General features: G+C 42.8%; 1 protein-coding gene across 1 annotated transcript in view; it reads right to left on the bottom strand.

Annotated features, from left to right (window-relative positions):
• Window positions 1-12,936, bottom strand: part of cep128 (centrosomal protein 128) — a gene marked incomplete at its 5' end in the record, with an annotated part of 40,887 nt that extends 27,951 nt beyond the window's left edge. The window contains 13 exons of the mRNA XM_079180530.1: window positions 2,220-2,405; window positions 2,702-2,773; window positions 4,098-4,237; window positions 5,036-5,174; window positions 5,352-5,426; window positions 6,268-6,354; window positions 9,512-9,634; window positions 10,328-10,400; window positions 11,145-11,236; window positions 11,573-11,691; window positions 11,889-12,012; window positions 12,514-12,600; window positions 12,757-12,936. Of these exons, the coding sequence (XP_079036656.1) occupies window positions 2,220-2,405; window positions 2,702-2,773; window positions 4,098-4,237; window positions 5,036-5,174; window positions 5,352-5,426; window positions 6,268-6,354; window positions 9,512-9,634; window positions 10,328-10,400; window positions 11,145-11,236; window positions 11,573-11,691; window positions 11,889-12,012; window positions 12,514-12,600; window positions 12,757-12,936 (1,497 nt within the window). The remainder of the gene's footprint in view (window positions 1-2,219; window positions 2,406-2,701; window positions 2,774-4,097; window positions 4,238-5,035; window positions 5,175-5,351; window positions 5,427-6,267; window positions 6,355-9,511; window positions 9,635-10,327; window positions 10,401-11,144; window positions 11,237-11,572; window positions 11,692-11,888; window positions 12,013-12,513; window positions 12,601-12,756) is intronic.
• Between the last annotated feature and the right edge of the window lie 851 nt (window positions 12,937-13,787).

A 13,787-nucleotide genomic window follows, 5' to 3' on the forward strand; every position in this document is an offset into this window, starting at 1 on the left:
TTCCTTCTCTTCATCATAAGACTGCATGTGAACCACATACATATGGATTACAGATACAGCATGTGTTCATATCTCCTCTTTCCAATCATTACACTTCAAAGGTGCTGCTTTTGCTGATTGTCCAGTCCATTTCTACTACGAGAACATGGAAGAACTGGACGAGGAAAACTCATAAATAGTTTAACATCTGTATTTCCCCAGTGATAGGAGGGTGTTTTCTTTCAAATGTTGAGATGTAAAATTAAACTGAATGCGCTCCGTAATGTAACAAAGGAGGGAGGCCCCCAGAACACAGAGCTGCTACAAATATATGAAATATAGCATCTGTGTGAAGCTGTGTGAAGACAAAACCCAAAGCAGATTGTGTTTTGCGGCACAGTTACATACAAGACACAAATAGATGTGAATTTGCGCTGGGCGGCGCAAATGCATTTAGACTATCCTGACTTCACCGAGATTCAGAAAAGGAGGACAAACTTTTTGCCGTCATATGAGGTCACTGGGAGCTGAATGACTCAAAGTTTGTAGTACTATACAGAGACGGCTTGGAGAAGAATGTTATGAACCCAGACACAACAGTTTCTGGCCTATCTGGGACTTCCACAACACGTATAGTGTTTATTTCGGTCATGGTTGGTGGCGGAATTAAACATTGCTAAGTTATGTGCTATCTATGGACGTGAGCCCCTCTTCCTTTCCAGAGGGAGTCCTCCCATTGGCTGTTGGGGTGAATGTTCGCGAGTTGAGAAATCCTCAAGCGGCCGTATTCGCCTGAGTAACGTGAGGCGCAAGATCCGCCTCATATGAACACACCTTTAACTGCTGTGTCACTTTCCTACGTTCTGTGCACCGCTGATGCCGGTTGTAGCAGCAGTTTGCTTCCACCTCCACTGATGTGTTCTGACGTCAGTGGAGAGTTTGGCTGAAATAAGTTTTGTTTTATTCTCGCTGCCAGGGGCGTCGCTACAAATCAGTCTACTGCTGGAGCTGAGAAATGCATTTCAGTAAACTTTATTGATTACTTCACTTTTTAGAACACACTGTCAAAGTCAAAGCAGGTATGCATGAGCCAGAGTCCACTGTTCAGTGAAGGCAACAAAGACAGTCAGTGTTTGTGGACGTAGCTGCCAGCTGGCTAGCTTAGCAGCAGCATTCAGAACCTCTGAGACAGAGCTGCAGTAGCCCACCAGCACCCAAAGATACCGAGTCAATAAGCTGCAATGAGTTTCACCACAATCAGGATTCTGTGAAAGAGCTGAGAGAGTTTTTACTTCGTTCAAAGATGAGCCAAAAAGAACGACAATTGCCAACAGGAACAAATAAAGCAGCTGACTAAGTAGTTTGGGTTTTTATCTTGACACAGTGCTAGTTTAACTCTAGCTTATGTGTAATAATCATAGTTTTGCTTTCCTGTTACCGATGGCACAAGTTGGTTTATTAAACATGTACAATCCATATTGTACATTTTTCATGCAGGCTTTACCATCAAGTGACTGGTATAAAATGCTGATCTGCACCATATGGGACCAACTATCAGGAGACTGGTGATTTCTTTGTCAATATACTTGGCGCTGAAGTGTTTTTAGTTTGAATAGACTAAAACTACCATAAACGAAGAAGACTGGACATCCAAATACGTGGATGAAAAATGTAGCTTTTAGAAGGCACTTCATAAATACATACAGGTCAAATAAAATTCATGTTAAATGTGCTTTCCTGAAATCTGGACTTCTTTAAATCTAGTTAGGTAAACACACAAGGCAGAGAGGATTTTGTGCCTCAACATCACAGAGAAACAGCTGAACGGGGTGAAGAAGCAACAAAGGCCGAGATATCTTGACTTTTAGTCCCTAGTTTTGTTCAAAATCCAGACCATACATTTCCCATAATGCAACTCAAAAGCATCCCAGAAGCCAATATCTTTCAAACCCTGCACCTCCAGATTGTAATACAGGCTTCTTCTTTCTTCTTTTCTGCTTTTATGGAGTCTCAATGCCAAGCTGAGATAACCCTAATGTTTCTCACTTCAAATGTAGTACTACAATTCCACTCCTTGCACTGGTAATATCTTGACATACAGCAGGTCAGTCCACTTGACTCAATGAGTTGTAAAGATAAACTAGTTTCACATTTTAAAGATCAGCAGTTCCTTAGCCACAGCTGCTAGTGTAGGCTGAGGTGTCAGAAGTCCTGTAATGCATAAATATGCCTCAACAGACCTGTGAGGTCTTGTCAGTGTGGACTTGAGCCTGGGCACTCGCCTCCTCCAGCTCCTTCTGTAGTCTCCTGCACTTTGCCCTCCACTGACGCACCGCCTCCTGGGCCCTGGTCTTCAGTTCATCTCTGCTCCTCGTGCTCTCCTGGAGCAAGGCCTCCGTCTCCCTCCTCTCTGCCTGCCCTCGGCTCTAAAAGATGAGCCAATGTATAAAAAAAGAGTACATTCATTCTTTATAATCTGAAGCAGTATTATTTTAACCATGTCAATGCTAAAAGGACGAACAGGCCTAATTCACAAGGATCTCATGACTGCAGCTTTACAGTGTCTTTACATTTAACCTGTGGCTCAGAATGAAACACTGCACACAGCATGATTCCAATTCAAATGGTTAATAGAACAAGCATCCTTTGTTTAGAGTCCTTGATATAAATCACCTATACGCTGATGAATTACAGTGAGACGCAATAACCAATACAAAAATACCTGCATCTCGCTCAACTGTTCCAGCATTCGTAGCTGCTGCTCCTCCCGCCGTGCCAGGTCTGATGACAAGTCCTGGTATATAGAAAAGAGAAAGGTCAAGGACGTGTGTGTGTGTGTGTGTGTGTGTGTGTGTGTGTGTGTGTGTGACTACTACTAGTGCTAATGGCAGCAAAAAGACAGAGAGGCGGGAGACAAGGAGACAAAGGGGTGTGGAGGAATGGGTTTAGGGCAATGGAAGCAAGAGAAAAAGACTGATTTTAAAAGCAAAAAAGCAAATAGGTATGAGAAGAAGAACAGTAAAGAGCGGTTATTATGAGCAAAGAAGAGGACAAAAGCCAAAGGCAGAAAGGTCAAAGAAGGTACAGACTGTCATGCTGCCCACTATTGGTCTGAAAAGTAGTCTGAAAGGAGAGTTGCACTGGATTAACTTCATTCTTCCTCCACAAGAAAATCACAATCACTTTGAAGTTTCCAGTTTGATTGAAGTCTCAAGTAAGGGCAGGTAAAGTTAGCCTGGTGCCGTTTAGGTATTACGGCAATAGTAGCAACATTTTGTCGGTATCAGTCTATGACAAATACTCCTAACAGCCAGTTAGGAGTATTCGTCATAGACTGATTACTCAGAGGCCTATTAGACTGTATATAAATTCAGTCACTGAGAAATTGAATCCTCCACCCTATTCTCCTCATTATACTCATTTACCGTTAAAATGAAACATTTCCAACGTCTATTTTTGATCTTGACATAAAAACCATAAGAGACGCCCCAGGTGATACATGCAAACACCTTCTTCATCTTTTAACACCTACTCTGCAATAAGGGAAGCGTGGGAGTTTAAACACATTTTCAGTGAAAGAAATATCAGAGATTAGAGGAATGTGCCAATGCTTTAAAGTGCAGCTATTTCTACTATCATGTTATTGATACCCTGCACAGCCTTGAATACCCCTGCTTAGCAAGGGAATATGTTTTGTTTTTATGTCTTGTTACAGTGATGGAAGTGACACAACGCACCCGTTTGCGAAGGACAAACCACTGGTGGTTGATTTCTGATTTCCTATTCCGACTGTCACTTCATTTGACGATTTTAAGACGATAAAGGGCATGGAGTTGGCGGAGGATGCGACCACGGATGAGAGGCACCCGACAAACTGAAATAACCCTGCTCAGGGTGGAGACGCCAACAGGGACAAAGCCCAAAGCATGCTTCTGGTGTGTTCGTTTGCACTCCAGCTGAGACATCCTGAGTGCAGCTATTCTTACGGGTATTCTGCAGAGACCGCCACATGGACAACGAAAGAATGACATGCAATGCCTTCTCTGAATCACTGATGTTATAAGCTTTAGTAGGTTTTATATAAATACTCACAATCACACAACTTCTCTGATACACACCTCCACCTGTAAGCTGAGTTGGACCCTCTCCTTCTCCTTTCGGTCCAGAGTCCTTTTCAGTTCTTCGACCTCGCTGACGACCGAGACCGTGTGCAGCTGGGCTCGCAGCTCCGCCACTTCTTTCTCCAGGTTCAAACGATCTATACACATGAACACATGCAGGCACATAATCAAGTGTTGTTAGGATTGATCTCTCTACATGTGGAGACAAGAACTGAAGAAGAAATACACTACACACTGCAACATCTTTTGAATGAGATGAATATTTGAGCATTTTGACTTATTTTCTAACCTTGCTCTGAATTTGTTATACCTCTTTAGCGACTATATAGGGGGTTTATATGCAAGACTCACATGTCAATCACTTCACTTGGTCACTTGGGGCAGACCCAGAGTTGGTAGACGTGAACAGAATACAAATGAAGTGATAAATGAAGTGAATGAAGCAAAACTCTCCGTGACAAACACAGATGCTGATATACAAATACTAAATACTATTGTCACTAATGTCATCATTAAGTATTTCCCCATATTTTATACAATCTATGTCAAATTCAGATTTAAACCTAAATCATATTTAGTTTTGAACTACTATAGAACATTAGACAATTGTATAAGAACCATCAATGTTTTTTTAAACTTTCACTGCTATTTAAGGCCCTTTGATGCTCATAATTCAATAGCATTACAAAAGAAACAGTGGGGCATTGACAGGGAATATTTTTACTACACCTACTCCCAATTTCCTCTCTTAGACATAATGTCAGCTATTTCTTTGGTTACTTAGAGTGTTTTCATAGCAATCTTTTGCAGAGAGGATTTGGATGTAAATGGATGGGTTCCATTTAGGTCCTCATTTAACCTGCATCCTAATCCTCTGTGTCTTCCTGTTGATGCACCTTTCCATCACCTCCACAAACCAGACTTAGATTCAGTACCTGCGCCTCTCTGCACACTACTCCCCTCCTCCCTGAAGGTGTGGTTGCCATGTGGCTGAGCAATGGGCTGAGAAGTCTTCAGCTGAAGCTCAGTCTTCTCCTTCCTCATCCTCAGCAGCTCGCCGCGCATGTCCTCCACCTGGGGGTCGTCGGCCATGTAAGCAGACACAGAGAAAGACACGTGACTGTCTCACAGCGGGCGAAATGACGCGGACGTTCTCTGAGAAGATGCTGCACTGATTATTGTTGTGTCTGCTGAGGTTTACTGTACATCTGCATGTACAATCAGGTAGAGAACACAGAGACACTAACAAACCTGTTGATCAAGGGCCTCTCTGCTATCCTCAGACTGTTCAAGTAGTCTTCTAGCTCCCTCCAGCTCCTGCTCCATCTGAGAAGAGCATAACAATGACAAAGTCAGGACGATACATGATGAGGTAGTGTTCTGGAAACTGATGTGGAGGTGTCAAAGGTTCAGAATGAGCATTACCTGTAGTGTAGAGCATCAGGTGTGCAGAATTCACAATGTACACAAATAGAGTTCAGGGCACAATTATAACACCATTAGGATGTTTAAATATTGAATATTCAGATAAAAAGTGTGTAATTACATAAATGAAGCTAGCGTAAATTCATGCAGGACACGGAAGTTATACGCCCCAGCTGTAACCAGCTGACAGCCAGCCGATTGAATCATAGCTTCCGATCGGCCACGCACCAATCACAGCCCACTCTCACTTCACGGAGGTTTATTTAAATATGGCTTCCTTCTCACTGATTCATTCTACATCTACGCTGCTACAGACCACACTGCTGGCGAAGCTTCGCCTCCTCCACCCCAGCCTCCACCTCTTTGTTAGTTCATCTTCTGCCAAATGTTTGAAATGTATTTTAAAAATGTACCCCTGTCCTGTAAACCCAGGGGGGTTATTGCTCGGTGCTCCCGGTCTTAGCTCAGTAGCTGCTTGCTAATCCGGGGAGCATTCAAAGAGCGGAGCCATTATCGCCAAGTTTAACTGTATTCCATTTGTTGCAATAAATGGTTAAAATCTATAACGAGAGTGTTCCTGACTGAACTGCCTGAGCAAGAATTTTAACTATTACTTTAATAAAATGATGCAGGGAAAAGGAAGGAACTGTATTAAGGCAAACTTTAATAGCACTACGTTCAAAATACCAACCAAATGTTTTTACTTTTATTTTTAAATGAAAACATTTTTAAACATATGAACCTTGGATTTCTCCCGGCCGGCTCTCAGTAGCCTGGCTGGAACTGCCTCCTCTCTCTCCTGGGCTTGAACTTGGCGTCTCCCTGAAGTCTACAAAACACAGGCCCCAGCATGCATCATTATAAGAGCACACACAAAAGAGTAGAGTAAGAATGCAACAGGAGAGTGCTATTACATCATGGCATCCCCCCAATCTCATCTTCTTGGAACAAGATAGTGCCATCATGGTGGATTTGTACAAGAGCTTAGATCCCACTCACTCTGAGCGGGCTGCGATGATGAATTACCGGCTGCTAGCAATAACATCTACCCAAGTGACTCATCATCTATTTGATTCACATCACAGCGGGCCCATCGGTGGGGAATAAATGTGCCCTCTGCTCTCCCTCCTCTCCTGCTCTTTAGTAGTAAAAGGGATTATTTTCCTCTTCATGTCCTCATGCTTGTTTATTTACCCTTAATTTTTGGACAAATGCATGATTTCCCATCACCCTAGGCCCTGCTGGTGTCCCATTAGGGCACTACGGAGGAGAGGGATGCAAATGAATTGGTAGCTACTGTCATTACAAAGTGTGTGGAACAGTGTAGCTCCCAAAGGTTATCAGTGTGGATACAGCTACACAGCGCCCCTCTGTGGTACACTGATGAACTGCAGCAGGCAGGAGAGATACAACAAAATGCTGTCCTCAAAATAAATGGTGTTATTACAAAAATGAACTAACATTATGCTGATGATGTATAATAAGGATGATTTGTGTCGCTGTATGGAAGTAGCAACATAAGAGAGCAATAATAGATCATGTGTTCTTTACTGGGACTGTGGGCACCTATTGACTTGGAGTGAAACTAGCTTTGAGTCTACGTCACTAAAGTGCACCTAATGACACACTCGCTCAACTATTAATGCTTTCAAACCAATACACAGGTAAAAAAAACATGATTGGCATGAAATGCGCAAAAGTAGCAGTTGCTTGCTTAGCGACCATGTGCACTGCATCCAAGTAATTGCCTGGCTGTGGTTTATAGTCTCGTAAAGCAGAGCAAGAGGGCCAGGTGACATAGTTTAACAAACCACGGAGGCCTGCAGTGCATCGGAGAGAAATCCCTTCAATGAACACAATGACGTGACCCAACAAGTGCGGAGAAATCCACAGATTTGTGAGATTTTACAAGCGCAAGTTCCACCCGGAAACTTTTATCTGTACGCCATTAGCAACATTTAGCACTACAAGCTACTGGTGTGCAAGTCACACTATGCCGGAGCTGAAAGACCCGCCAACGGGTTTTAGATCAGCTACAACACCATCGGAGAGAGACGTGTAGAAGCCGGCGATGCTGCACCATGTTATGGTCTGTGAATGCAAACATATCAAACATGCTAACGCACATTCAACATCACCCTGTGTCAATCTAATGTGCCAATTATATTTCTTATTATTCTATTTATTTTGCATTTTCAATTCCATAGCATAAGAAATGCTGTTTTACTTGTATAGCCTATTGTTACCTGTTGGCAAAACAATAAGTGTTTGAAATGTTTCTTAATGAAAATAGTTTACCAACGTTGCCCGATGCTTGCCTGCTGCCTCAGTCCCCAGCAGGAGGATTTGGTCTTTGACACTTGCACTACTGAAGGTTCCAACTACATGAAAGGAATCGGATCTTGTGCATTTGATGGGATCACACCAGCCGAGTCACCAAATTGGGCCAGGGCCGTAAAGTGGGAGGGCAGAGACCCCTTCCGGACCTCTTGCTTGGACCTCACCCATCTTCAAACTCAGCCTTCATTTCAAGTTTGGTGACTGCATCTTACAAGGATGCAACACTATCATAGTGACAAAACCTGTCCACAGACAGACCTACTAGAAACCTCCTGTGTGGTAGTTCCTCATACAGCAGGTGTCACATATTGCAATGATGACTCACAAGGTGACTGGTAAATATAAAAAACCTCTTGAGTCTAATTGTGTGGAAGATTATTAATCTCAACGACAGTTGATGGTTTTCTGTGATCTGCTCCGAGGTTATTTTTGTGAAAGAGAATCACTCAACAATGATCACTTGTGAATGTTTCAGCATTCATTTCTTAATGCCATCAAGATTACATGTACGCGTTTTTGTACCAAGAGAAGGCAACCAGAAGGGCTTAAGATATGTGAGCATATATGAGCATTCATAAATTGTGGAATATGTCAGGGGTCTGTGTTTTTACTCAGGAATAAACAGGCAAGTGTGCTGAATTGCTTCATCTGCATCAGCAAATTTCTCATGGTGAAAAAAAGAAATAGATTTCATTGAATTGCTCGTAGTAATTAGTAAAATGATTCATGAATGCAGTGATGACTGCTTGACTAGTTGGTCTAGTATACAATCAAGCTTTGAACTACAGTAAGAGCATCACACCAGTCACTAGAAGTTCAATACGACAATCAGCCTGTTAAATGATAAATGGAGAGTACAGAGCTTTTCTAGTCTTTGCGACCACTCAAAGTGCTTTCACACTACATATCGTCATTCACCCATTCACACCCATTGATAGACTGGGCTACCATCCACTTATCATCCAGACTAACTAACATTCACACAACGTAGGCACAGTTACGGAGCACTTTTGGGCTTAAGGACACATCGACATTCGACGAGCGGAGCCGGGGATCGAACCGCCGATTCTAAAGGACGACCCTACTCTCCACTGAGCCACAGTCGCACCCAGCATCACATTAATGGAACACATAAATAAGCAGTGCCAACATGATACCTGGTATATGTTTATCCTGCTAAGTCAATCAGTGTCGTTTTAGTGTATTTGAAGTCTGCACGTCATTTGTGATGACTGATATTGCTGTTTGCCTGCTTTATTCTTTCATACGTGTGTGTGTGCATGATATATGTTTAGTTGTGTCTGTTGTAATGTTATGATTGTCATATCTGCTTGAACTGTACATCTGTTCCGTAATGGTTTTCCCTAGGTTTCCCTTCATTTATGCTCTTCTATGTGCTTCAATGTTGTTTTGTCTCTTTATTATAACATCAACCTGCTCAGGTACAGCAAATGAATGTGTGTTGTCTCCGATAAATAAAGTTCAAATGAAGTATTGTTATGTTCCCTCCATTGAATGATGTGCCTTCATGTTGCCTCTGGATTATTCTTCGCCCTTCTCTGTGAATGTGAGGGAACATGACAGTGTCAATGGGGAGGTGTTGGATGGAGGGATAACAGCAGTTGAGTGGTGAGGTGGAGTGTCACCTCCTGCAGTTTGTCAGACAAGGCCGCCCACTGGTCAGGCCTTCTCTCTCTCTCCACGCCACTTTGCTCAGGATGCATCTCTCTCTCCAGCTCCTGCAGACGCCGCTCCACGCGAGAAGACGCCTGCAGACAGTGAGAGGGGGACGTCTGAGGTCATCACCGGTGCAGGGATGGCAGCAGGATATGATAAATGAGACGACAGGAAATTAAATGTGGGCGACAAAAAAATATCTTTTAGAACTGATGCAAGTATTCCTCGTCTAATCAGGAAGCAGCACACCCACCTGTAAAAAACAGTTATTACTTTTATCTTGACACATCCACAGACGTGACAAGATAAAAAAATAAGCAAACGTTTCAGTATCATTTCCAGGTACCTGGCCCCTCACCTCACCACCACTTTTTTGACAAATATGCTTCTCCAACATGTTCCATAAGTTGGACTTTGAAAAAGAGGACGAGCCCTTTAAAACACCAAAGTCACACAATAACACAACCTAACCGATCGAGGCTGCAGTAGACCAGCAGCTCCTGTGTTCTGTGAGGATGGTAATGTGGTGAGAAAATTCTAAATATAGTGCATATCAACTGATTGATATTGAGCAGTATCTTGCTTTGCATCCATGCTGGTACTCCTGTCTGTTTCTCCTAACTGGGGACGTGCAGACCGCCATCTTCTGTAGGTAATACACTGACTATGGAGAAGTACCTCATACAACCCCACGTCAAGAAATCCAAAGTGTCCCTTTAAAATGAAGTCCACAGAGCTAGACGGCATGCTTAAGGTACTGGTAGTGAAACACAGCTACAACTCACTGAGGCCTGTCTCTGGGAAGTTGTCGTGTTGTCTGTGAGGCTCTCCATCGCTCGCCTGGTGTCAATGTCAGACCTATAAAAAGCAGACAAATATTCACACAGAGTTTTGAAAAAGTCTTTGCCAGGACATTATTGATCAGAATGTGAATGCATAATGTGATGCCACTCAAAATAATTATGCAGCTTCAGATGTTAAAATATAGTTGATCAATTTGGTGTGGTCAGCAGTCCCGGGGAAGAGAGATCTGCTGCCTTTCCAGTGTTGTCTCTTTAAGTCTCCCATGACACTTTGAGCACTTTCTCATCAAAGAGATTTCAGAGACCCGAAAAATTATACATTTGTTTTCAAAGCTAAAGAAAAACTTTTTTTGTGGATGTGAAAAATAAAGATCAATATGCATTCAGAGCCCAGGCCAAAGTTAGTGAGGAGAATAATGTAGAAAATTAAGGAGGAGACTGCATAAGAGCCCCCATTCACTTTGTGTGAATTACTTTAGCAGTGTGTACTACATTCCTCAAGCCTTATTCAAACATTCAACCAGTGTTAAGGCAACAAAATGATAATAATTCAAGGATAAGCAGACTTTGTAAAGTGCTATACAATTACACTTTCATATTATCACTATTATTTATGCTACTTGTTACTATGGCAGGTAACACAACAGCAGTTGGAGGTTCAACTTAGTTCTAAAAATCCCCATGACAATGACTGGTGAATTGACTTGTATGCTAGCCAATGTGCTATATGGAAACAAAAAAAACTAGAGTTTACTGTTCTGATAAAGCCTGTTCAGCCTTTGCCCCTCCCCTCAGATACCTATTCCTCCTGAGGATTTCTCTGTCCAGCTCATCAGACAGTCTGTGCTGGTCACAACGCAGATCCCTCAGGGACTGGTGCAGAGTGTGAATCTATATGGGACCGCCACAGACAGACACACAAGACAAAACATTGTACATGAGCAAAGCAAATTAAAAGCGTTTGCGATCACTGCCTTTACGGAGATGCACATTTATTGCAACCACTGTGAAAAGTAGAATGAAAGATAAATAGGGACTCCTAAACACAATATATGCCTAAATACTCTCATTAACAAAACCTCATTCAAAGAAAATATCATCAAGCCCCTTCAAGATTAGCATCATATCAACGTTCCTGACTCAGTGCGCCCTCTCGTGGAAACTTCCTGAAACTGCATGACAGTAACAAGTGGCACTGATTGTTGGTTGGTTTGTCTCCATTCTTACGTTGTCTGCTGACAGGCTGGCGTCTTTAAAACGAACACTGGCAGACTGAGACCTCCGGCTCCTTCCTGGAGTGCCTGTATAGTCCTTCAGTGGAGAAGTAGGGTAGAAATGCTGGCCATCTGAAATTACAGATCTACATTTGTTATAAAGTGTTAAAGAAGGAGCCAGAGAACCAAACACAAACTCGCTGCACAACATATTCAAATGTTCTTTTCACAAATAATACATTTGTCATGTATTATTTCTGACTTATCTGCCTTCATGTTCCATCTCTTTGCAAATGATCCAGAGCCAGGTGTGTGTGAATACTCCATACCTGATCCTGAGCCAGCCTCCAGGTCACTGGTATGCAGGGTGGAGGCTGAAGCTGAAGCCCCATTGGATCTGCTCACCCTCTGTGTCTGAAGCTGACTGATGGACTCTTCAAGGTTCCCCCTGAGCTGGTGCAGGGAAAGAAATCTGACATAAAACAACAAACTAGTAAAACTATGAATTGTTAAATAGCATTAAGAAGCAAAAACAGTTCTGGTAAAACAAATATCCAGAAGAATCATTAAAAACCAGACGTTTCCACCTAGAATAGTCATTAACCACATTAACAATGTATAGAGTGTATTTCTGATTAATTTAATGTTATCTTCATTGAAAGAAACAGTGCTTTTCTTTGAGAAATAAGGACATTTCTAAGTGACCCCAAACCTTTGAACGGTAGTGTATATATATATATATGTATAAATCTCACATAATCACGTCCCTGAAAAGATCTGGAGATGGAGAAATAAAAGGAATGAGATCCAAATTTAAAAAATTGAATGACTGAATAAACAATGAGATAGTGGACTAAAAGATAAGATAAATAGTGTAACTAGGGACTCAGCTCGGTATGGTATTGTCTGAAATGTTATGGATATGCACATGAAACCACACAACAGGTGTCTGACCAGTGCCATGGCTTCAGCCTGGTCATCTGTATGCTCCCGGTAGTGGCCCAGCATCCGGTCTACTTTGGTTAAGTTCCTACTGGTGTCCTGCAACAGAAAATACGCGTTTAATTAAGGATTATTTCGACAAGTTTAGATACAAACGCAAGCTATAATAAACACAAAGACCCCCAAAGTACAATAGGTGTGTAGGGAAGCGGGTGTACTTTGGACGTGTCTGTCACATGAGGCAGAGCACAATACCTGTAAAGTGGTCGCCAGTGTGCTGATCTTCTCGGAGATGTCTGCGGGTCGACCCTCAACTCCACGCCCGATGGCTCTGCCCCTGTCCCGGCCAGGTATGCGGTGGGCTTCACGCCCCCGAAGCCTGTGCCCCCGGGTTAGGGTCCTGTCGTATGAATCGGACTCACTGGACGTATCCATAGTTTGGCACAGAGCAGGTTTATGGTGGAGGCGACGAAAAACGGCTGACTAGGTAAATCGGACGATTATTGACCTAACTTCGTCTGCACACAACGCTAGCTGTTGACTGCAATGTTAATCAGATTAACGAACAAACTGGGCTGGTTTTTAACTTTTTTTACAATCGATATATTGGTCATAGCTAGCGGAAATGGGCGCTTTGTCATCGTTGCCTTAGCAACCCGTGGAGACAGAACGCTATCTGACCGGCAAAGCGCTTCAATTCAAACCCTCCTCACAAACATGTTGCTGGGTACTGTTGAGGGTGATGCTCCAGCTGGCTAGCAACAAGTGGTAAGCCAACTACTTAGCTAGCTAACCCAACGTTAGCCAACTAATGTAGCCTTGCAACAATACTGTGAAAACTGCAAAACACTGTATATACCCAGCGGAAACCGAGGGAACAACTAGTACCGCTATAACTACGTTACACGAGATCCATTGGTGTTTCGTTTTGTTGTGATAGCTAACAGAAGAGCAGCTCTCGGCGTTACCGTCAGGTTACCGTGCTATGGCAACTTGAACTAGCCGCGTCCGAGAAGGAAAACAACCGTTCGCAGCAGCTCCAAGGGATGCTGGGAAATGGAGGCTGACGACCATGGAACAGCGTGGGAATCCATTATTTGTGAACTACATTGTCCGAAGGTTTGCGTTAGCGCCAGTGTTACCGCTCGACAGTTAGAAAAGATACGGAAAAGGGAAAGAAATGAGGAAAAGAAGGGAATTGTTTCTCGCACATGAAAAGCCAAACTGTTAATAAGAAAATAATGGAAAAAAGCTATATAGGGAAATGAACAGTTTATGTTAACTGA

The sequence above is a fragment of the Pholis gunnellus genome, assembly GCF_910591455.1.
Source record: "Pholis gunnellus genome assembly, chromosome: 19".
NCBI classification, from domain to species: domain Eukaryota; kingdom Metazoa; phylum Chordata; class Actinopteri; order Perciformes; family Pholidae; genus Pholis; species Pholis gunnellus.